Source organism: Budorcas taxicolor, chromosome 1 (assembly GCF_023091745.1).
Source record: "Budorcas taxicolor isolate Tak-1 chromosome 1, Takin1.1, whole genome shotgun sequence".
Taxonomy (NCBI): Eukaryota; Metazoa; Chordata; class Mammalia; order Artiodactyla; family Bovidae; genus Budorcas; species Budorcas taxicolor.
In genome coordinates, this window is record NC_068910.1 from 191,404,119 (window position 1) to 191,430,237 (window position 26,119).

The 26,119-nt window shown below is 35.5% G+C and overlaps 1 protein-coding gene across 1 annotated transcript in view; it reads right to left on the reverse strand.

The window, feature by feature from the left end:
• The window catches only part of RASA2 (RAS p21 protein activator 2), a 121,439-nt gene that overhangs the window by 68,411 nt on the left and 26,909 nt on the right, over nucleotides 1-26,119 (reverse strand). The window contains exons 2-5 of the mRNA XM_052641190.1: nucleotides 25,615-25,732; nucleotides 20,701-20,804; nucleotides 11,279-11,373; nucleotides 1,642-1,718 (exon numbers count right to left, since the gene is read on the reverse strand). Of these exons, the coding sequence (XP_052497150.1) occupies nucleotides 1,642-1,718; nucleotides 11,279-11,373; nucleotides 20,701-20,804; nucleotides 25,615-25,732 (394 nt within the window). The remainder of the gene's footprint in view (nucleotides 1-1,641; nucleotides 1,719-11,278; nucleotides 11,374-20,700; nucleotides 20,805-25,614; nucleotides 25,733-26,119) is intronic.

The following is a 26,119-nucleotide window of genomic DNA, read 5'->3' on the forward strand; positions in this document are numbered from 1 at the left end:
ACCTGAGCTGCCTCTTAAGAAACCTATAAGCAGGTCAGAAGCAACAGTTAGAACTGGACATGGAAAAACAGACTGGTTCCAAATAGGAAAAGGAGTACATCAAGGCTGTATATTGTCACCCTGCTTATTTAACTTATATGCAGAGTACATCATGAGAAATGCTGGGCTGGATGAAGCACAAGCTGGAATCAAGATTGCAGGGAGAAATATCAATAACATTAGCTATGCAGATGACACCACCCTTACGGAAGAAAGTGAAGAACCTCTTGATGAAAGTGAAAGAGGAGAGTGAAAAAGCTGGCTTAAAGCTCAACATGCGGAAAACTACGATCATGGCATCTGGTCCCATCACTTCATGGCAAATAGATGGGGAAACAATGGAAACACTGACAAGCTTTATATTGGGGGGGGGGGTCCAAAATCACTGCAGATGGTGACTGCAGCCATGAAATTAAAAGACGCTTGCTCCTTGGAAGAAAAGCTATGACACATCTAGACCGCATATTAAAAAGCAAAGACATTACTTTGCCGACTAAGGTCCATCTAGTCAAGGCTATGGTTTTTCCTGTGGTCATGTATGGATGTGAGAGTTGGACTGTAAAGAAAGCTGAGCGCCGAAGAACTGATGCTTTTGAACTATGGTGTTGGAGAACTCTTGAGAGTTCCTTGGACTGCAAGGAGATCAAACCAGTCCATCCTAAAGGAAATCAGTCCTGAATATTCACTGGAAGGACTGATGCTAAAGATGAAACTCCAACACTTTGGCCACCTGATGCAAAGAACTGATTCATTGGATAAGACCCTGATGCTGGGAAAGATTGAAAGGTGAGAGGAGAAGGGGATCACAGAGGATGAGATGTCTGGATGGCATCACCAACTCGATGCACATGAGTTTGAGTAAGCTTGGGGAATTAGTGATAGACAGGGAAGCCTGGCGTGCTGCAATCCATGGGGTCACAAAGAGTTAGCCACGACTGAGCAACTGAACTAAGAAGGCAGCAGAGGGAACAGTACTTCAGGGGATATTCACTACATATCAGTTAAGACACAGAGAAAACCTTCAGAAGTCAGGGATATTCAGTTGTTTATTAACAGCCCAGAGGAAGGGTTTTGGACAGAGGGAAAAGGCTGGAACAGATTTACTGAACAGTTAGAAGATTAGAGTCTCGGTGATAAAAATGAGTTGAGAGCAAAAGTGTAAAAAAGGAATTCAAAGCAGGTCAGAATCAACACTGGTAATCTCAAGGTACACATTCAGTTTTAGCCCTAAGGGTCCCTAATGCCCTGCTGGGTTTTATCTATTGGTTCTAGAGGCCATCTACTAGGAAGCTTTTCCAACTCCTTCCTGTTTGTTAGGCTATACACACATGTTTATCTGTGATCCTATGAAAACACCCTACATCTATCATTTAACACACATTAAATAAATTATTAGTTGAATGAATTAATGACATATATAGCCTGAGTAGACTAGATGTGAGAAAATAAACTAGAAAACAAATTAATAAAGGAATAACATAGCAGAGTTCATTTCTTAAAAAAAGATTTTGAAGTATTTAAAATAAGGAGTTGACTTAAGAGTCAAAGAATACAAAATGGAGAATTATTTCTAGTTGATTTTGGCAAAAGAAATATGCTTACTGTACAACAAGCTGCTGGCACACAGTTCCATTTTCTGTTATCAGTTCATTCAGTTTTAATTCAAGGTGAACTTTACCCTATAAAGACAAAAAAAAATCACAAATTGAGAAATCTATTTTACTGACAAAATATTAAGGTATATTCTTTTTTTAAAAAAAAACTTCTTATTTTGTATTGGGGTATAGCAGATAAACAATGTTGTGGTAGTTTCTGGTGAACAGCAAAGGGATTCAGCCATACATATACACGCATCCATTCTTCTCTCAATTCCCCCCAATCCAGGCTGGCACATAACAGTGAACAGAGTTCCACGTGCTATAACGGTATGTTCTTTTTCAAATGGCAGTCATAACATTTAGTTATCCACTAACTAAATTTTAGTGATCCTTAGCACATGGCTTTGTCTACATCAAGTACATGTTAAATGACTTATAACCAATAATGCAGATCAAAATCTGAGAGATAAGCAGTCAAATGCTTATATTGAACATGATATTCAAATCTAAGAATTCTATTCCCTATTCAACAAATATTTATTTATCTCAATTATCATGAATTAGGAAGATAACACACATTTTAGGAAAATTTGAATTTAGCAAATTCAAGACACAGAATGTTTTGTCCAGAAAAGATAAGTATAAAGATAGTACCATACAAATTTAAACAATAAAAGTAACTTAAAACTGGTAAGATTCAATTTGTCATACTTACTTTTCTCAAATAATTAAGATTTATGGAATATTTACTATATTTTAGGAGACACTGTAGGAGTAGGTAGGAATCTACATAAGTATAAAATAAAGTCATTGGGAATTCCCTGGTAGGCCAGTGGTTAAGATTCTATGCTGTCTCTGCTCAGGGCCCAGGTTCAATCCCTGGTCAGGGAACTAAGATCCCAAAGCCATGTGGTGAGGGGAAAAAAAAAATAAAGTAAAACAAAGTTACTACTTATAAGAACTTACAATCTAGTTGGATAGACAATAAACAGGCGAAGAACACTGATGAAAACATAGGATGCTAAGAATGAAAATAAGGGCTACTTTCTTAAAAAGCCATGAATAAATGGACTTTTAAAAAATTTAGTAGTGTAAGTTTAAAGCAAACTATCAACTTCTCAAGAAACAAAGGCTTAGGAACAATATAATCCAGGACTTGATTATTTCTACCCTGCCATCAGGGATGAGCAATTCTAAACTGGTAATGAGCAATTCAGAACTGGTTAAGAATTGGTGCTAGATTACCTCCACCCAACTGACATGACAAACTGTCACACTGCCAAGTGAAGATTTCAAGGGTGTGATATCTAGAGACTAATGACGTAAGTAATTTCATCAGAGGATGAAAAGTTTATTATCTAGTTACTATTCTTCTTTGAAACAAGCCTTTAGACATATGCAGAAATCTAACCTGAATCAGCCTATTTTAAATGGGCATATTTTATACAAGAGAGATTCTGAGGTTCGCTGACTATAAAGCTCAAGGGATTGAGCAATAAGCATTGATGTATCTCAACATAAAAGTCTGCATAAGAAAGTTAAGCTCTAAAAAACAAAGGCATCAGTTGCCATAAAATTAGCAGTTAGGTGGAACTGGAACTAGATCTAGCAAACCTTCCACTAAAAACCTAGATATAAATTATTTATAAAATCATATGTGATTTATAAAACAGGTCTTTCATTCATCAGGCATTTAATATTCACACCCCTACTATTCAAGAGTGATCTCGAGAAGGTCCATGATCTGTAGTCATTTATGACTCAACTAACATTCTGAATCCTAGTTTGCTGTCACACCAGCATCTGTGTCACTTGACTCATGAGTGAGCCTAGCCAATTGCATCAACATTTACATCTCAAAGCAGTTGTACCATTTTAACATATATGTGTTTTATGGTAGAAACTGTATACTAACAAGGCACTCCCAAATGCTTCTCAGAAAATGTCTAGGATCTACTCTATTTTAAAAACAATAAAAACTATTAATAAAGAGTAGAAGAACAGTATAATAATTTCACTGACAATATCATGCACTGTATCAAATGTACTGAACACTGTGTCAAGTCAAGACTAGAAATAAAGAAGATATTTAATGGGATTCTACCAGGAATCATTGCCATTGAGTCAGAGCCTATCTAATATGTTCATTACTTCCACTGGCTGTTAAACAGAACATTCTTTTGGTATTAGTCAACAATAACATAATTACGTATTAACCTGGTCAAAAAAAGAGTGGAGAGAGAGCAAGGAGACACAAGATACATACTACTAGGGTGGAACACTAAAATTAAAAAGCATTATGAACTGAATTAAGGAAACTAATTTCTAAACTGTAAGGTACTACCCTCATTATATACTTTAACATGGAAATATACATATATATATATATGATACTTAGTAAAAGAAACAAATCACAAAATAGGGTATATAATTCAAAGTTAATTTGTAAAAATAAAACATACTACATATATTGCTATATAAAATTACTACAAAGCTCCCTACCAAAACATTGATCAAACTTTGGTTGGTAGGATTTCAAGTTCATCTAGATTTTTAAAGTTTCTACTACCAATGTGTTTTGCTTTCTAGCAAAAAAAAAGAAAATGAACAAAAAGTTTTAAAAATTATTTGAAGGTCCTTTTTAGTGTTACAAACCCATATTTGAAAACACTTAAGAAAAATCTGGTATTCCCTACTATATTCACCTGCAAGTTCAGTTTTACTTACATCTATCACCATTTTATAAATCTGGAGAGTATTAAAACAAGTTTATTTGGGGCTGGGAGAGGGGAAAGTGAAGTCACTCAGTTGTGTCCAACTCTTTGCTACCCCATGGACTGTAGCCTACCAGGCTTCTCCACCCATGGGATTTTCCAGGGAAGAGTACTGGAGTCGGTTGCCATTTCCTTCTCCAGGGGATCTTCCCAACCCAGGGATTGAACCCAGGTCTCCAGCATTGTAGGCAGACGCTTTACCCTCTGAGCCACCAGGCTTCAGTAAAACATTATGAGTTCAGCAAAACAGTTCCTAGTTTCCTTTGAAGCCAGGGACAGTGGCTAAGGATAGCCATAAGATACAGTTCTAGCCAATGAGGTGTAAACAGAAGCTGCCGGTAGAGCAACCAAAGAAGCTGCTGAAAGGGACTCTCTAACTTCAGCAGTGGCCTGAGAGGCTAAAAAGCTTACTCAAAACTTTCTATAATCTCATGCTGGAAATGATAAAAGCAGGAGCCCAGGGCCCACCAAGATAGGGAGGCCCTTGTAAACACCCAGGCTTTCTGCTGGAATCTTTGAAGGCCTATGCTTGAGCAGGAAAGGTGAACAACATAGATCAGCCTTACAGTGAGTGAAATCTAGCCTGGAATCAGCCAAATCCCTAACTGGGTTAAAGAGATCAGCCTCTAGCCTAACCACATGCCAAAAGCAAATTTTTCTGGAGGGAGGAAAAAATATCCAGAGCTTCAAGTTATCTCTAAAATATTTCATATTTCAATATCCAGCATTCCATCAAAAATTATGAAACATGCCATTAGACCAAACACCAACCCCCCTCCACGAAACCCAAAAAATCAAAACCTGACAGAGAGGATCAGATTCATAAGAGACATAGACAATGGATTTAACTGACAGAGTTTGGTTTGGGGTTTTTTTGAGATAGAAAATGAAATGAAAAACTGAGCAAATACCCAGAAATGATAAAATATGTCAAATGAAAAATTCAGAATTAAGCAATAAAATAACCAAAATGAACATGTATTTAACCACAGATTAGCCATAGCTGAAAAGAGGACTGGTGAAGTAGATGATAGATTAGTCAGAGAGGAAGAGTGCATAAGAGACATATGAGACATAGTAAAATGGTCTATTATTCATGTAACTGAAGTCCCAGAAGAGAAGAGAAAGAACAAACAACGGGAAAAATGGAAAGAGATAATTGCCTGGAATTTTCCTAAACTGAAGACAGACATCAAGGCATAGAAAGCAAGAGCCCCTAGGAATACCCAAGGAGGATAAATATAAAGAAAACCACATGTAGGCAGGGCATAGTAAAACTGATGAAAACAGAAGATAAAGAATCCTAAGGCGACTAAAAATAACAGGGACGGTACTCACAAAGAAGTAACTGTAAGATGCTGACAAGAAACTATATCTGGTGATAAATGTGCAGTGTGATTTGACCCACCATAGCTTTCTTATTATCCATCGTCATAAGGAAGGTTCAATAACAAAATAATATACCCTTTATATATGAGGAAATAATGGAAGATCAAATATCTGATCATCTTCTATATTCTCATTTAAAAACAAATCAAATTCTTAGAGGGCATTATTCTATATATATTTCAGAGCACTAATCATGGTAGGTTGATATAAGCAACTATACCACATTAATATGTATAAGCAGCATACTTAGAAGCTTATATTACTCTGGTACTATCTGAGGGTTTATATTCTAACTTTATTTCAGCTACTATTATAAAAATTTCACATAGAAAAATCTGAGATTATTTTAATTTTATAGTATATATATTCTCATACCATATCGTAGATATTACATGAATTTTTGCATAGTTTGGGAAAGTCAAATGAACACAGGTATTTGGGCAAAACACAATACATGCACTTAAAAACTGCATGGGTCTTTAGTTTTCAATCACAAAACACTAAATTTTAACAATAATCTCACAGAACTCAGTAATTTTCAACTGATGAAAATTTTTCTTCATCTGAAGGAAACTTCTAGATTTCTGGTCAATGTTCTTTTATATAATAATTAATTCTATGAATCATTTTGGACACAGCTGCCTATCTGATGAAAAAATAAAGGCTGTACTTAATTATCTTCTATTTACAGATGGATTTGTTTTCTCTTTAAAAATTATTTATTTTGATCTAGAATGACTCATTCCTTTATTAGTCCATGTTTATAAATTTACAGATGCAGTTTTTAAAATACCTACATACTCATTATGTCTTAACTGGACATGTTTAAAGGAATCCTAATGTATGCATTATTTGCTATAATCACTGTACTTTTAAATTTTTATTTTTAAAAATGTTTTCTATAAATTTATAACAAAAAACATACACATAGTTGCATATAAGCATACATTGTTATTGCATTTTTTAAATGCTTGTTTTACATAGGGCAGAAGCCATAATACCACCCCCACACACACCAAAAAAAACCTACAAAACAACCAATAACTTATGGCATGATCCAGAAATTCAAGATAACCTTGTTGGTAAAGACTTATTAACTAAGCAATTACAGCAAAAGGATGTGACTGACACTGCATCTGGGTTTACTGCTTGTACAAGTTGTGTTGAGACAAATACCCTTAATTAATGAGAACACCAACTTCTCCATATGAATGATTTGGTTTAATCAGTCATATCAAATATAAAAGCATACTTTTTAATCATAATGCCTGAAAAATAAAGAAAGAAAAATACTTAAAGAGTTTGTGGTGAACTCCAGGGCCAAACAGCTTTAAAAGCATGGCTGCAGATCACCTTAGCCAAAAGAGAACTTATAGGAAAGGGTACCAACACAACACCTAACTTTGTTTAGGTGGCAAAGAATACAGAGAAACGACACCAAATGAAGTAAGATGATAACCAGGACCAGAAATTAAGGAAGAACATGCTTCATAAAACAGGGAGCAGTCAACAGTACCAAAAGCTGCTCAAAGACCATGTAAGAAGAGGACTGAAAAATGACCACCAGACCCAGTAACACAGAAACATTAGTGAGAACTGTCCATGCATTCCCTCCAACCCACGGTGGGGTCTGAAGGCAGGTTAGAGTAGGTTGAGAAAAGAATAGTTCAAGCCACAGAGGAATGCTGCAAAACAAAACAAAAAAAGGAAAAAAAAAAAGTACAGAAAAATGCACTCATGAACTATTATTTATCTTGAATGTTTGAAAAGAAAACTGAAAAAAATTAACATTAACAGCAATTAATAAAGCATCTGGGAAACAATTCCAGGTAAGGGGTTAAGTGTTCTTAGCAATTTTTAAATTGTTTTGATATAAAACCCATCTTACTACTAAGGGAGCTTCTTATTTGAGGGCTAAATTATGTTTCTGCATGTTACTTCCCTAGAACTTCAGCACTGAAAGGAATCCTATCTACTGAAGAATGAGTGAAGTTCTCATGCACAGTTGAAGATCCTTAGGCAACAATAACTTAGCAACTCTTTTGGGTACAAATACCAATTGGAGCCAGGAAATCAAGTATCTCCCTTGAAGCAGATATCAGTCATTTCCTCAATCCTAAACCCTTTCCTTATAGGACAAGCCCCAAAACTTTACTCCCCAATCATATCAAATTAGACTGCAGTGGGCTAACCCAAATCTGCCATATTCTCTCTCTGAACTGTGACAGAGAACTGAGTCAGACCTTAGAGGTCTTAGGGTGAGGGGTCTAAGGGCCTGACTATGGCCCTTAGCGTGACAGGGCCATATGGTCAAATAGGCTTAAAGACTGATATGGCATTTTTTTAGTTGTCAGTAAGAAATTAGAGTGGGTTTATGGAGAGAAGCAGAAGGGAGAGACATGTAGTCTCATCAGATATATAAAAGGAATACAATGGAATCCCATCATCAAATCATTTTTTTCTTTCTCCTTCATTTTGCAAAGTGAATAGTTATTAAAACTAGAGGGGAAACAGAAAACAGTAACTATTCACTTTACAAAATAAAAGGGAAAGAAAAAAACACTATTTAAATAATAAGCACTTATACTCAAATGAGCACAATGAACACATGAGTAGGGAGAAATGCATCAGTGGGTTTCATTCCTGTGTCCCTTCTGCAGTACCTACTGCTGTATTGAGAGAAAGTCTATGCAGTATATATTTATTTGCCATGGTGCCGAATGCAAGCCAGCTATTTTATGCACCGGTCAACCAAAAAAAATAAACCACCCAATATTTTAGTGTACTTTATGAGAAATTAAAAACAATATTTTAGTGTACTTTATGAGAAATCTCAAAAACAATTTTGACTATGTGAACTGTATCTGGTCTGTTATAGTAAGAACCTGCAGCTCCTTTGTAACTGCCTGACAACTTTCTAGCTCTCATTGGTCATATTAAAATTCCTATAATCATACTCCAAGGAGCTCCCTAGGAACTTTCTATCATCTTTCCCTTTTTCTTTGAGCTAATTTGGTACACTTCAGTGCCTTATACTCAGATTTTCCTAAGTGATTCTCCCAATAATCTGTTGGAATCTTTTTCTGACCAACAGTACAGAAAAGTGAAAGGCAGTAAAACAGTGTGGTTAGGAATTTAAGAATCAGATAAGCTCTTTATAGGAATCATGGCTCCACCACTTAATAGTTTTGCAACTTCGCAGACATCATTTAACCTCTGAGTCCATTTTCCACATCTGTAAAATGGACATAATGCTATCTACAACTCACAATGCTAATCTGAAGATTAAGTTAAATAATATATATTAAGCCCTTAGTACTGTGCATGGTATATGCTGTTCTAATTACTAATGGCAATTATTAGCTTAAATTCCTGCTGAACTCAACCTGTCTCATTGCTTTCTCCTAAGGCTTCACCAATTGCTCTTATTTCCATGACATTTTTATGAAATTTTGTAAAATTTATGCAAGAAACAAATTAACAAAATAGAATTTGTATGAATCAAGCTGCTTTTCTATCTTTCTCTGACTCACAAGGTTAATTTAATATTCCGAGATCTGTTTTGGGGCCAAACAATATTTCCAATATACACATTAATGTGATCAGTGTTATGCATCCCTCCCAACCACTGAAATACTCTTCCTTCTAAAATTTATTTTAAATAGTGAGTGGATCTTACAAAGTAACTATTATTTAAGACAAAAGAACTGTAAAGGTTAATAACTCATGGTCATGAAAATAATTCATAGCAAATAAAACATATAACAATATCTAACAGTTAAATGCTATTTGCAGATTTTCATGTTTTGGACATACCATTAAATATACACCATCAAATAAAAAGTCTGTTTCCCAGTACTGATCTCTAATATCATCTCCAATAATTATATAAAGAGTATTCTACAGAAATAACTAACTTTGGAGAGCTGGGTCCCTTAAATCCTTTAACAAATCACATTAGTCATAAGAAAAACACTGGACTTTAATAAACTACATTTTAAAATAACCCTCAAACTTCCTTTTAGACCAATTCTCAAAGTCTTTTCCATATCTTTTTTTTTTTGTTACACCTATTAAAGAGAAAAATAAGCACTTCAAAACGTTCGTGTCTACCTTCTGGTAAAGGCATATCAGGGAAATGAACACCTGACTGACTAGTGGTAAACAGACATTTTACATTTGTATAGCTATTAACAGCTTTTGAAATACTCTTAAAGGTATTTCACTTAATTCTCATAATCATTTGAGTCAACATGGTAACTTTCATTCCCATTTTACAGAAATAAAATTCAAGGTCAGTAAAATAACCACATATGAAAATTAGGACCTACATTTTTACACTTCAAGTTTAAAACCCTTTCCATATCATCACATTGCCTCCCACCTGGATCATTTACCAAATAGTATAACTGGGATAAGAATAAAAGCTATTGTCAAATGTAAAGAAAAGAACATTAAAATGGGATAGAGTGAGGAAAGGAAAAAAGTTTCAATTATATTTTATACTTAAGAAGGCATTTTAGCAAAAAAAATACTTAATTTTTTGAGAATTTAATCAAACAGAATGCTTGAGAGGTTATGAGGAAACAGAGACACGGGCACTTTATTTGCAAACATCTGTGGGTGTGCATGCAGTACTTTTTTTCTTGCCTTAAACTTCAGTTTGAGTCACAGTGGCAAATTATAACTTCTTTTAAGAGAGGAAGAATTCTGCTTGCAGTTATGCCCTTGGGAAACAATTTCACAATCCTTACCATATTTTTATAAATAAACAAGAAAAAAAGAAAAAGTATCCCTTTAGATAGAAATAACAATTTCGAAGAGCAGCTCACACTTTTCAGAAACAAATACAAAGTTAAGCTACACAGCTGAACATATTTCTTTAACTCACACACAGAATCTTTATGATCTCTCATTTCGGCAAGAGGAAAGATCTCTTATTTAAAGCAACAGCTTTGAAATGAGTAATGATATCCTTTCAAATAAAAAGAAAGGTGAACAACAGGAAACACGGTGGGTATGAAGGCTCTCCATGGTGGGCTTAGGCATGGTTTGAATGAATAACACTGGCCCAAATCCAGTTTATTCCAGAGTAAAGAGAGCATCCTGATCAGAACAGATGAAATCACACAGTTCTAAGGATTCTCCTCTGAGCTAATAAAACATATCTTTTTCATTAAAACTTCTTCATCTAAAAAAATTACTAATTTGCTACTGTGACTCAAACAAAAGAACTAAGGCAGGGAAACAAATGTCCTCCTAATATAAACCCCCCAAACACATACACATACATTATTCTTGATTTCATGTGGCAAGGCATTTTCTTCCAGTTATGTTACCAGAGATGTATAATGCATGGTGCCAGAATTTAAAATAAGTATGAGAAGCTCTCTCTGTATGAACGAGTATAATCAGTTCACTTTTCACTTCTTTTCTGTGAGTGACAATCTCTTCCATCGCTTATTCCTTAATATTTACCTGAACCTCTGAATTGGAATCAACAGGCTGTAGCGAAAACCAAGTTTCTTTGCCACTGTGGTTACACAAGTCTTCTTTTTTGATGGCTACTTTTCCTATAATAAATAAGTAAAACAATGAGGAAACATATTTTCTATAATCATCAGCACCATTACATATAATACATTAAAAAAAATTTTTTTAATAATTTTTATCTGCTGATACCAAAATCCATTTTTATAAAGCAGTTTCTGTATTTTAAAGAATGAAAAGGTGCCTCATTTTCCTCTACCACTTGGCTGACCCTTCTCTGAGCCATTCTGAATTAGGGGATTAGACCAAACCCAGTCGTATTTATATACAATTGCACTTTTCAGTACTTATTCAGATTCACTTTTTTACCCAGAGTACATTCAGTATAAAAAGCAATGTACAATGATTGTACAATGATTGTGCAAACTAATCCTCCCAATTCTTCAACACTATGAATGAACTGTTTTGTCTAAACAGACATATCTGCACTTAATAAGAGTTTATAAGCTCCAATTAAGAGAACAGAAAATAACAATATCATATGGTCATTAATAATTTTGAAAACTGACTTGAAATTATGAGTAAAATAATTTTACTGAAAATTTGATTTTATCAAAACATTGTAAACACTGCCTTATGTTGCTTCAATGCATTTAAAAAAAAAAAAATCAAAGCAGTTCCCTAAAGAGTTTCTATGTCTCAGAAACAGACACAGAGCAAAGAACAAAGTAGTATGAGAGGAAGAAACAGAAATGTTCTTATTATAATGGAGTATTTGCCATGTTGGTTACAAAGCATTTCCTTCCTCAATTCAAGTTTTAAGAAGTAGATAGTTTTGCATATGACTGACAATTTATTCCAACATTCAACACAAAAACTTCAACAAAGGATATACGTTAAAAGTAAAAAATAGCTCACTTTCTTTGATTTTACCAAATAAAAATTTTCATTTAAGTGCCCAAATTATACTTCATATCCTTTCACTTATGACCTAGCTTGGTCTTTCAGTTCAACATTTGAAAACTTATGGAAAACAGTAAAAAAAAAAAAAAATGTTTTCTGTCAAGATATATCCATTTTAGTGTATCAAGTGGAAAGAAAAGACATAACAAGAAAGCAAACGCAGAAAAATTGTCTTTAAAATTTTATTCTGGAATTAGATTAGTAGTAATGGTTGCACAACTGTGCAACGTAAAACCATGGCACTACATGCTTTAGAAGGGTAAGTTCTATGGCATGTATATAACACATCTATAAAGCTATTAATTAAAAAGTAACCATATAGACCCTATTCGACAATTTCCGGGATTTTTAGTTTTATACATAATTTATGAATATGTATGTAAGTGTACATATGTGTGCATGTACAATACATCCAAACATCACTAAAGCAAGCCCTCAACTTAAAAAAAAGGCTTTTTAGGGGCTTCCCTGGTGGCTCAGCAGTAAAGAATCCACCTGCAACGCAGGAGCCGCAGGAAGACACAGGTTTGATCCCTAGGTTGGGAAGAACCCCTGGAGGAGGGCATGGCAACCCACGCCCATTAAAAAAAAGTTTTTTGGGAAATGTACTGGTTTGATGGATTCATTTACTCATTGAACAAATAATCACAATGACACTGTATTTTAAATGGCAAGCTGATTTCCAGAATTCTTCAACCAAAGTCTGCTGCTGCTGCTGCTAAGTCGCTTCAGTTGTGTCCGACTCTGTGCGAACCCATAGACAGCAGCCCACCCGGCTCTCCCGTCCCTGGTATTCTCCAGGCAAGAACACTGGAGTGGGCTGCCATTTCCTTCTCCAATGCATGAAAGTGAAAAGTGAAAGTGAAGTCGCTCAGTCGTGTCCGACTCTTTGCGATCCCATGGACTGCAGCCCACCAGGCTCCTCCGTCCATGGGATTTTCCAGGCAAGAGTACTACTTAACCAATAATGCTTCTAAAAACTAGAGTAGAAATTTAAGAAATACCTGTTCTATTTATGACTCACAACACAGATCAGTGGAAACACATCTTTGTTACAAGTGCCTAACCAAAAGTTAGTTCAAAGGTTAAAAAAAAAAAAAGCCCGGAAGCAAGGACCCTCTTCTCTTACTTCACGTCTCATGTGTCCATGGTACTCACTGTCACAAAAGAATTGAACGGTTCGTATCCTCTGGGAGAAAAACCCTTTTCTGACTAGCTGTATAAATAAGCCATTTGTTGTTAAGTTGAGAAAAACGTGCAATTTTATTCCCAGCTCTTACTCTTATCAAGTTCCTTTTAAGATATCAATTTGTAAAATGTAAAGATTTGGTTGCATGAGACTAATCAGTCCAAAGAAGCAGAGAAGAGCATAGGATCTCAAGAAGTCAAAGAAACTGACAAAGCATGACAGAAAAACAAAGAAAAATATTTGAAGTCATTAGGTATTAGGATACCAGCCAACACATTCAGCATTTCATTGGGCAATATAACACTTGAAAAAGAAATGTCATCAGCCCTAGGGAATCAAACAGGACAGAGAGGAGTTACAAAGGGAAGGAGGGAAGGTAAATAAATAAATGAATGAATGAGAAAGGTTGGAGGGTAAAGGAGAAGGGAATTCAGAGAAGGAAGAAAGGAACAGGGAGAGGAGGAACAAGTTTCTGAAATACAAGTAAGACCTAAAGAATCGTTCCTCATTCTTGTTATGAGCTATCCTTAGTTAAACAAGTTATACAGCAGCTATTAAATACAAAATGTAAGCAGCCTGATTATAGTGGAGTGAGCACCGAACTGAAAAGAAAAGCCAAAATTTACTGAATATCTACCGGGGAGTAAACATTCCTACACATGTTGTTTAATCTTCGTAGCAATCTTGGGGGTAGATGATATAGTACAGATGAGGAAAGCTGAATGATACTAAAACCTGCACACTAACGAGTGCTAGAGCCCGATTTCAAAACCTAGGTGCTCCTGTTCAGGTTCTTCCAACAGACACTAATTCTCAGCTGACTGTCAATTCTGTTACTTATTAGCTCTGTGATCTCGGGGGATTTATTTAAACTCTACATCTCATTTACCTCCTCTGTAACAACATTCAGTTCCAATGATCTTAAAAACTTATTCTGTGCATCCTTATGGTCTCCAACAGTGTTTTATTTTTTATTTTATTTTTTTATTTTTTTTTAATTTTAAATTCTTTAATTCTTACATGTGTTTCCAACAGTGTTTTAATGTTTACTATTTTAAACAAAGGTAACTCATTATTTCACTAGCTATGAGATCAGCAACATCAAAAATAAACAAATAACCCCCAGTGCTTCACACTAGGTATGTCTGGAAACCATGTTTCTTGACACAACTTTGAGGACCTGGGCTCTTTTGAAAATAACTTTTATCCAGTCCTATTCTCTATCTGACAGCTAATTTATGTCTTTGGGAAACACTGTTTACGTAAGGAAGTATATGGTAAAATCATGTATAATTTATGGAGTAGTCATTTCAACAGTTTGCTTAAACTGGGAAAAATCTCTTAGAAATAGAACTTTTGACTAAACATTTGCTTGGCTCTAAAACTCAAAAAAATAAAATTAAAATAAATAAGTAAATAATTAACCAGTCAACCCAGGAACCAAATACAAAACACATTATTTAAAGGTACTATTTCATTTCCCCACTATATTGACAAACTCGTAGACAGAAAAAGTTTAGACCAGATATACACACATTTATATACCAGATGCTATATCAGTTTCTTAAAATCAGACAAGGAGAGAAAACACAAAAAGAAATGAAGGAACTGTGGACACAGAAACCATCTTTGTTGGTCTCTAAGTAAATATATATATATATATTCTTAGCTTTCCAGTACCACTTCTAGGCAGCATTTTCTTACCATTCATAAAAACTGTGTTCTACTAGGGCCCCGTTTTTAGATGTAACATATTCTTAGAAATTTCATCCTGATACAGATCACTAACTGGCAACATCCTGATGGCCTTGTTCCTACTTGATTACAAGTAGAAATGATGAAAGGGTAGATAAATGTAGGGATAAGTGTGACTTCCTATATAAGATGAAAAAAAACCAGAGGACTGAACAAATTCTGGCAGTATCAGTAACAGGCAACACTTAGGTACCTTAGTGTACAGGGTTTATAATGATTCCTTTTGGTCTCTGTGGCAGACTGGTATATTAATGGCTTTCAAAAAATCATACTTTCCTGGTCTGTGCCATTGTGCTGTCTCCTCCAGCACTGACTCTGAGTGTGGCTATGCCACTTACTTTTGCCAATGGATACCAGCAAATGTAATGCCAGTAGTCTTAATACGCATGTGCAGTAGGACTTGCCCTCAACATCATTTGGAGGGGGAGCACGTGCCAGCACCAGCCGTCAGACACATGGATCAGATCATTTAGCCCAGTCAATTAAGTAACTGCATGTTACTGACTCCAGGTAAGACCAGCAGAAGAGCCACCCCACTGAGCCTGGCCCAAACTGATGACCTGCAGGATCATGAGCAAATACAGGATTGCTAAATAAGCCTCTAAGTATTAGGGTGATTTGTTATGTAGCAATAGGTAACTGATACAGTTCCTATGCAAACAGACACAAAAGTGTAGCCTTAAGCTATTTAAACAGTAGGTTTGACCTAAGAGCTAAGTAAGTGCCAGGAGAAATGACAATTCTAATGTTGAAAAACACATTAGCTGTCTTAAACCCAACCTCATTTTATAGGTGAACGAGGCCTAAGAAGGTACAGTGACTTGCTTAAGGTCACAAAGCCAGTGAGTGGTAAGAGTCATAAATGGAATTCAGGTCTCTGATATCCTAGCGAAATTCTCTTAACAACATTCTGAATCAAGAGGTAAGAAATACAAGTTAACCAGTCTACCATGGTTCAATTGTTTGAGCCTAGATCCCTCTGAAAACTAAAATAATTAGAAAATATACATTAGGAGGTAAAATGTATATGTTTAATATTACTAGGATCCTTACTGGAAATGGAATTTTTTCTTAACAAAAAGTTTTTCTCTTCTCTTCTTCTCGCTTTTTAAGGGAAGAAGACACTATATCATAGGACAACACATCACACAATGAAAGACTTTCAAAGCCTTACTTTTACAATTTCCTATCTTTTTGTAACATGGTTCCTAGGTCTCAAGTTTTCAATTAATCTATAATCAGTTTTCATCCTAACTGTTCTGGCATATAAAGGTTTCTAATACAAAAAATTATGCCCCATATTAATAACAGTTGTTACTTCCAGGAAGGGGACCGGGGGTGAGGTGGGCAGTCAGTGACCAAAATTAATTGTCTGTAATATTATAACTAAAAATTTTACAAAAAGAAAAATATTCTTTTTTTTTTTTTAAGGAATAACAACTTTATTCGGAAAGGCGGCAAACTAAGAAGATGGCAGACTAGTATCTCAAAATAACATCTAATCAGGGTTTAGATGCCAGTTTCTTTTTTAAAATTAGTTAACTGATTTATTTATTTTTGGCTGCACTGGATCTTTTGCTGCACACAGGCTTTCCTTCACTTTAGTTGCAGCAAGCAGGGGCTACTCTCTAGCTCCGGAGCACAGGCTTCTCAGTGCACTGGCTTCTGTTGTGGAGCTGGAACTCAGGCTCTAGAGTCTGTGGGCTCAGCAGTTGTGGCACATGTGCTTAGCTGTTCTGAGGCACATGGGATCTTCCAGGACCAGGGATCGAACCCATGTCCCCTGCACTGCCAGGCAGGTTCTTAAACCCTGGACCACCAGAAAAGTTCTCCATATATCATCGAACAATTAAAAATAAAAAACAAATAAGCTCTTAAAGCTATCCAACCAGTACACATTCTTAGATCCTCTGAAGTTAAAAAGATGGTTCTCTCAACTCTAGCTCAAATTTAATTCCCAGAAAATGCTATGGTACTATTTAGCCTACAACTGGGCAAAGACTTATAAAATAAGTGAAAATATCAAGATTACCTTCCAATTTTAAAGGCTACATATGTCCTTTGTTTACTTTAATAAAAGAAAAAACAAAAATTTCTACATTTAGTTAAGATTTTTTTTTACAGTTCCTACAGCAAGTTATGACCTTCTGATACCACTCCACAAAAGATTGATTTTTACTTTAAAAAATAAATTAAAAAAAAAAAAGCAATTTTTGGAAATAATTACAAACCTCAACCAAAGGCCTTTTCAAGAAATACTATATGATGACTATGAGTAAACAGATAATGAAAATTACAAAACATTTTCTTAAAAAGTCACAGTAGTCAATCAAAGATACACACTCTCTCAAGTGTTGTTAATAATCACCAAAAACCTCTATCAAATCTTGTCTTTCCATTAAGAGATCTTCTTGCTTTCCCTCCTCTCTCTCTTCCAATCTTCCTGATACACTTATCAATCTTCACTAAGGCCTCATTTCCCCTGTAAGCCTCCAGAAGTGCTCCTAGGGCAATTTCATTCATTCCGACAGAGGCTTCAAGTTTCACATAATGCTAATGATTCTCAATATCACATCTCCAAACATCAAATTCAGATTTTTTCTGTAAGCTTCAGATCTGTGTTTCCAACAATCAACAAACATGTCCACCAAGATGCTCCCCAGGTAATGCAAGTTTAACCTGTTTGTAACCAAAGTCATCCTCTCCCTTTCTCATCCTGAATGCTCTTTATCTCAGTTAATGACAGCTATTAAAATAAGATTATTTTTAACTCTTTCCTTTCTTATATCCCCCCTTTATCTCCCCAGTCCCTAAATCCCATGTGAAGCTATTCCTATGAAGGACATTCCCTCATCTGCATTTCCACTGCCATTGCCCTATTCATCTCATCTGGTAACAGCCTCTTTGATGGCCTCCCTGCCTCTAATCTCTATTCGAAAACATAAATCATACATGATAATATTTAAAGCAGATTTTTCATACTTTAAAAATATGTGTATATATAGTTATATATATGTATGCTAAGTCGCTTCAGTCGTGTTCTACTCTATGTGACCCCATAGACGGCAGCCCACCAGGCTCCCCAGTCCCTGGGATTCTCCAGGCAAGAACACTGGAGTGGGTTGCCATTTCCTTCTCCAAAGCATGAAAGTGAAAAGTGAAAGGGAAGTCACTCAGTCATGTCCGACTCTTCACGACCCCAAGGACTGCAGCCCACCAGGCTCCTCCATCCATGGGATTTTCCAGGCAAGAGTACTGGAGTGGGGTGCCATCACCTTCTCTGATATATATGTATACACATTTTAAATATGTAATCTATGGACACTGAGTTTATTATTGTTCAGACCACAGGAAGTTGTTAAAATACACAAGTATATTCGTATATACAGTTACACATAATTTTTTAAAGGTTCCTGATTCTTAAAAGGTTAAATTGTCTACAGAGTAAAGTCCAAATTCCTTAGCATGGCTTTAAGTGTCCATCACAACTTGGTCCAATTTACATTCCCAGATTCACGTTCTACCAACCTTGGCCTAAGTAATTTACATATATCAGCAGATACACCACAAATACGACTCACCTTTTTCTTCTCTGCTTCTGCTAATCCCTATTATCTTGAAACTTCTTTCTTTTCCTACCTAGGTAGTCTCTGTTAATTCTTCACCAAACAATTAACTCTTCTTTCCTCTATGCTCCCAAGTACTTTGTTCCTACCTCCAGCACAGACCTTATTAAATATATTAGTGTTAATCAGCCAGATAACCTGGGAGCAACTTGAAATTTATTCACCTTAATATTCCCACCTTTTGTATACCATAGACAAGTGTTTAAGGATGGAGCCTTGGGATGATCTATAATTAAGGGTTTGCTGGACAGAGAAAAGTCTACATATAAGTAAAGAAGAAGTCAGAAGGAAGATAATTAGGAAAATAAAATATTATTAAACTGCCTTTTCCTTGGCTTTCAACAAGTTGAATAAGCAATCCAAAGAGTCTAATGTGACACAGAGGCAGATGAGGTGTGAAAACTATGAAATGCCTTCTGCGACAGAAGAAAAGTATTTGCTATGCATATAGTTGACAAAAGTTAACGTATTTATCAAATATGGAGGCATAAGAATAAATAAAATTCCACCCAAAAGAAAAATAAGCAAAAGAACTAATTCACAGAAGAAAAATGTAAAAGACCAATAAACATATAAAAATTCCTCAAATTCACTAGTAATCAGAAAATACAGGTTTCAAAGAATGAAGTATTACTTTCACTGATCAAGTCAGAAAAAAAATTTTCAATAATATCCAAGAACAAATTTTCAGTGATAATTTCCAAGGTACAGTGAAATGATTATGCCCATGTCATGTTTGAGGGAATGTAAATTAAGTCAAAGAGGAAAAAAAAACTGAATAAACAATACAGTATAATAATTAAATGCATGAAGTAAAGAATGAGAAGACACAAATCATTAACTGTAGCTATTCTTAGGCAGAATCATTACCAGTACCTCAAAACATGTAATAATTTTAGAATTAAGAAAAAATACTACTGTTTTTAAAAAGGTATTTTTAAATGATTTTGGTAAACTTCAAAAATGAAGTCAGAAGACAGTGATTTAAAAAGAAAATAAGTAGTAAGCAGAAAGATATAAATCACTTGTTCAGGAGTTCAACAGTAAAAGCAGAAACAAATTAGATGGTAGTCAAGAGGTCAAAGTTAAATAAAGCTTAATCATTTAAACTGCAGGTGATAAGCATATTTGAAACTGGAAAGGAGAGATGGAGATGATGAAATTGAGGGCACTAAAGAGAGAAAGTAATGCGTGTAAATGAAAGACCTCTACCTGTTATTCAGAGACAGTGGTGCAAAGGCCACAAATGTGACACATATGTGGCCAGTTAGCTCTGTCCAAGTTGATGCTCACGGATCGTACCTCAGGAAATTATTCAAGAAACAGAGTTACTGGTCACCAATACAGCCAGAGAGAAAACATGTGATCAGATTAAAGTGAATTATTATTACTTCTATTAGGAACACTTCAAAAACAGCTGTTCTGTGGTAGGGATCAAATACTGTGATCTTTGTATAAAAACATTCTTTGAATCATTCAATGATTCTTGTACTGATCATTCACCAAATTTAAGGCACTCTGGGAGTGACAGTCTCTGCCTTCATAAATATATATATTCAACTAGCGCATCTAGATGTTAAACAACAAACTGATGAACAAGTATAATGAATACTACAGAAAAGGGACCCATCAGGCATTATAGGAATATATGGCACCATGACTAGAGGGAAAATGGTCATGTCAATTCCCTGACAAAGTGTGGCCCAAGTTGAGCATACAAATTAAAAGTCAGATCTGCAAATGAACATGAAGTCTAGAGGGAAGGATTAGAAGTTTGAGAGTGTATTATTCTGTTGTTTTCAATACTTCATACTTAGAAAAAGAATGAATATAAACACCAATGTTGTGATTAAAAGATAATTATGAATGGTACATACCTATACGAAGGTCTCTTTGTAAAACATTCTTATCATAAACATAGAAAGACAAATACTGGAAAGTTCTTGGAATCTCAAAATAAAATTCTTCACTGAAAAATGGGCTAGAGAGAAAAGAGGGAAAGCTCATTAAATTTAAACTCAACAGTGTCCTCCTATGGTTTAACAAATTAAACCATAAAGAAAAACATCAAGAATTCCAAAATAATTCTCTATACTAAGTTTCAAGTAAGCCCTGTACAAACTAAGCTGAATTTCTGAAAGGACCTTGACTGCCAGGTTGGGCTCGGAACAAACAGATTTTCTGGAGTCCTGTGGGCAGAAGATCCAGTAATTGCCTGAGGTCATGCTCACCTTAAAGTGGACACAGTTGAGAGCTGAGGACAGTGTCATTCACACTATTATCTCAAAAATATGCAAATCACAATAATATATAATACCTAAAATGAATATGGTTATGTAAAATGTTCTTTAAAACATATTTTTAAAAACTAAATTAGGCTATTTTTTATCAGCTTTATTGAGGTACAAACCATATAACATGTAACTTAAAGTACAGAGGTTACTGACTTGTGATAAATTTCCAAACCTGTGTAGCATCCATCCCAATCAAAATATAGGAACATTCTAACTCCCCACAAAGATCCCTCTTGTTTCTCCGCAGTTACTCCATCATACCTGCCACAGGCAACCAGTGATCTGATTTCCGTCATGAAAGATCTATTGTAAGATTTCCTATAAATGAAATCAAATAATATGTACACTTGCATCCAGCTTCTTTCACTCAGTTTAATACCTATGAGATTATTTTCCATTTTGCTGCATATATCTTTAGTTCATTTCTTCTAATTGTTGGGACAACAGAATATTGAATTGTTGAATATTGACTGCTGAATATTCCACAGTCTATTCTCCTAGTAATGTCATCTGAGTTGTTTCCAGTTCAGGCTATCAAAAATAAGGTGGCTATGAATATTTTTATAAAGCTCTTTAATGCTTTCAGTTCTTTTGGAGAGGTAACTAAAAATAGAATTGCTGAGTTAAAAGGTAGGTGAATTTTTAATTTATGAGAAACTGTCGGACTGTTTCCAATGTGGCTATACTATTTTACACTCCTACCAGCAATGTATGACAGCTCCAGCTGTTCCACATCATTGTCAACTTTTGCTACGGGAAGTTTTTTAAATTAGCTACTCTACAACATTATAACTCAACTATACATCAATTAAAAGTCATTTTGAAAAAAAATTAGCTATTCCAGTGAATGACATGATAAATGCTTACACCTGTGTAATCTCTACCCTAATCAAGATAAAGAACATTCCATCTCCCTAGAAAGTTCCCATGTGTACTCATTCCCTCCATACTGTCATGGGAACCGGTGATCCGATTTCTATCATGACACATTATGTTCAAGACGCATAGAGACAGAAATATACAAACTATATTTCCTTTATGAATAAGGATGTTGAATATCTTTTCATGTGCTTGTTGCCCATTTGTATATAGGAACTGTTGGAGTCTCCGCCACATGTTTTAAAAGATTTGTCTGCTTTCTCATCGGTTTTTTTTTTTTTTAAATAAATTCTGGACACAAGTCCTTTGTCAGAACATTTTATACCAGGTGTGGCCTGCCATTTCATTTTCTTGACAGTATCTGTTAAAGGGCAGAAGGCTCTGATTTTGACAAAATCCAATTTATCATTTCTCCTCTTTTATGATTGATGCTTTTGGCACCTAAGTAAAGAAATCTTTGCCTTCCCCCAAATTGCTAAGATTTTCTCCTACGAAACAGCTTTTCTAAGTTCACTGTAAAAATGCTATTTTGATATTTAAATTCTCCTACTAAGACATGAATCTCTGAAACACTAGTCAACATCCTTTATCAAGAGTACCTCTTTCCTGGTAATGTTTAAAGAATTAAAAAGGTATTTTTAAAATGTCACCATAAATTACAATCTCTTCAGGATGTCACAACTTAAAAAGAAGATGAAATGCAAACTAAATGTCTCTTGTGCTGTGCTGTGCTTAGTCGCTCAGGTGTGTGCGACTCTTTGCCACCCCATGGACTGTAGCCCTCCAGGCTCCTCTGTCCATGGGGATTCTCCAGATAAGAATACTGGAGTGGGTTGCCATGCCCTCCCCCAGGGGATCTTCCCAACCCAGGAATTAAACCAGAGCCTCTGGCATTGCAGGAGGATTCTTTACTAGGTGAGCTACCAGGGAAGCCCAAATGACTCTTAAAGAAGTCATTTCTGACCCTATCCAGGAAACAGTTGACTCAGCTTCTCAGTTATTACAAAACCTGGTCAACTTCTGTCAATATATTTTTCACTTCAAATTCTTCACTACAACTACACTTCAAATTGTAACCAAAATAAACTTTTAAAAATTGGTCTTTCCAAATAATCTTTTTAATTAGTCTCAACACAGAAGTTAATATAAAACAACTGTTAGACAAAGACGTGTAGGTATTTTTCTCCTTTTTGTCACTTTATAAAAAATTATAAAATTGATAATTTCCTTTATATATCATGTATCCACTCTCAAATACTATTTTTAAAACACATTCTAAAGCCAAATAAGAACAAGATGAAAATTATTCACTAAGTCACCTGTATCACTGTATCATCACAATCTCAACAACCTAATCCCCACATCTGGGTGCCCACGTCTTTATTTTATAAATAAGTAAGTTAACTAATCAATCCATTTGAGAAAAGTTTTCAACAAGGTTGGTGAGGAGCCGTGACAAGACTTACACTCTACTGTTACCACTGACCTATGATTATGCGTATCACCCCCAAGGAAATTCCTGGTGGGGGAAGAGAAGCACAAGGTACGAGAAGTATTGCTACTCGGTGTGTTTATACATCTCCTACTTCTCAAAAGGACTGAGACAGAGATTTAGGAGTTATGGGTTTCATATGTGACTCCTACTTACCTGCTATGAAATTTTATAACCAGACTACCTATAAAAACTGTAAGATTTAGAACCCATGACAGATCTAAATGAGATCTACTGTCTTTTGACTTAACAGCTTATCACAACATTCAGAAGAGTAGGAACACTGAAATGAAAGCAAGGTGAGCAAGGGTTCATACTACAGATTCTTTCACCCTGTTTCACAAGAATGCTAGGAGGCACCTAGAATCCAAAAAACATCTAGTCTAATTGTATTGGAATGACCTAAGGTAACCACTGACAGCCTTAAAATAGCTTCCGAGTGGCTATGAATCTAGAAAAATAACTTAAGGTGGACAGGTAGCTCAGCTGGTAAAGACTCCGCCTGCAGTGCTGGAGACCCCGGTTTGATTTCTGGGTCGGGAAGATCCCCTGGAGAAGGGACAGGCCACCCACTCTAGTATTCTTGAGCTTCCCTGGTGGCTCAGTCAGTAAAGAATCCACCTGCAATGCGGGAGACCTGGGTTCGATCCCTGGGTGGGGAAGATCCCCTGGAGAAGGGCATGGCAACCCACTCCAGTATTCTTGCCTTGGAGAATCCCCATGGACAGAGGAGCCTGGTGGGCTACAGTCCAGGGAGTGGCAAAGAGTTGGGCATGGCTGAGCGACTAAGCAGCAGCAGCAGCAAGAACAACTGGTTTTATCATTTTCCCCAACACAAATACCTGGCAAGGCAAGGGTTTAAAACAAAAAGTAAGCTAATTTTAGTTTCTCATTTACGAGGCTATGTAGTAGAAACTAAACAAGTATTCAATTTATTGAAAATTACTAGTTTTATATATCACTGATTTTTATGTGATACGTAATCAACATACATTAAGAAACAAACAGTTTCAGGTTCCAATCTCAGTTTTGCTTCTAACTTCCTTTATTAAATGTGCAAGTTATTCAGTCTTTTGGTGACTCAGTTTCATCATTTATGTAAATTACAGAATTCTAATAAAACATGGCAGGTGATTTATGATTAAAGATGTGAAGTATATTCAAATCTTCTTGGGCTACTAAATATTTCACCCATCATATGTTCATTCCAACAACTCCTGATTCCCTTATTTTAACTTTTATCTCTGGACAAGACTGTATCCCTCCCGCACAGCTCTGCACTAGAATTATATCTACAAACACTATTAAAGGGAAGACGTGGCACATTTCAATTTTATGAATTAGAATTTACTATGATACTCTTGCAGTGCTACTACACTTCCAAAAAATGAGAAATCTACCTAAGAGCTCGTTCCCTTACAGTGCACTGCTTAGTTAAGTGACTTGTATAAACGTTAAGGGATAATTTATTCTCAAGAAAAATAAAATTATGATGTACTTTGAGAAAATTTCAAATAAGTGGGCAAAATTTAGCCTAGAGAAAAAAACTGAGGTATTGGTGGTTGTTTTCAAAAACTTCAAAGACTATCATGTGAAAGATGGATTAAACTTGTTCCCCATATATCCAATGACAGAATTAGGAACAATTAAAAGGAAGATACATTTTTGAGGCAATGAAAAGCCACATGAAAGCAAGTACTGCGTCCGTCTTGTTTTTGTGGATGTATGAATAAATAGCGCCCTGCGAGTTCTTGACATACAGTAGGTTTTCCTTTTGATAGACATTAACCGACTAAATCTAAGAGCTTTCCAAGAGTCAGAATAGTTTTAAGACCTAACAGGCTGCTTAGGAGGCAGTGAAATCCTTGGTCACTGTAACATTAAGCAAATGCCAGATGACGACTTGTCAAAAATAATTGTCAGGAGGAACTAAGCATAATGGATTTGGTCCAGCTCAATGAACATTAAGGCTCCTTCAAACTCTGAGATTCTGTAATTCCGAAACTAAAAGGAAAATAAAAGTTTCAGATGAAAGACTTCTTGATGATAACAGTCAGGAAAACATATAAAAGTTATCATTCAATATATATCATATTAGTGATAATTTACTAATTTTTTTTACAAACCTTAAAGATTTTTCAACAACTTGGGTACGATAAACTTCTTCCTGGTCCAAATTTATGGTGCAGAAACAATCTCTCATCTTGTTGGGTCCAAGATATGGCAATAAATTTTTCGCTTCACCTGTTGGCACAAAAATTAAAACTGGTGTTAAATATCACCAGCTGCTTCATGCTAAACTTTATATGGGATGCATTAAATGAAAAAGAACATATAAGATATAGCACAGAAAATAGTATTAGTGATTACAGAAAGATAATAAACTTGCTGTAAAATAGTCTGGTGAGACGGAGGGGAGGAGCTGTGTGTAAAGAGGCATGTGAGATCATGTTATACCACTGGATCCCTGGTCCCAGGAAAGAGCAATGCCCCCGACTTGTGCTCTCATCCCATCCCACTGGCACCACCCCAAGGACTTGTCTCCACAACTAATCCCTCTTTCCTGTATCATTAATTGTCCTCTCTACTGGATCATTACCATCAGGTCATAAATAAACTCTGGTATTTCCC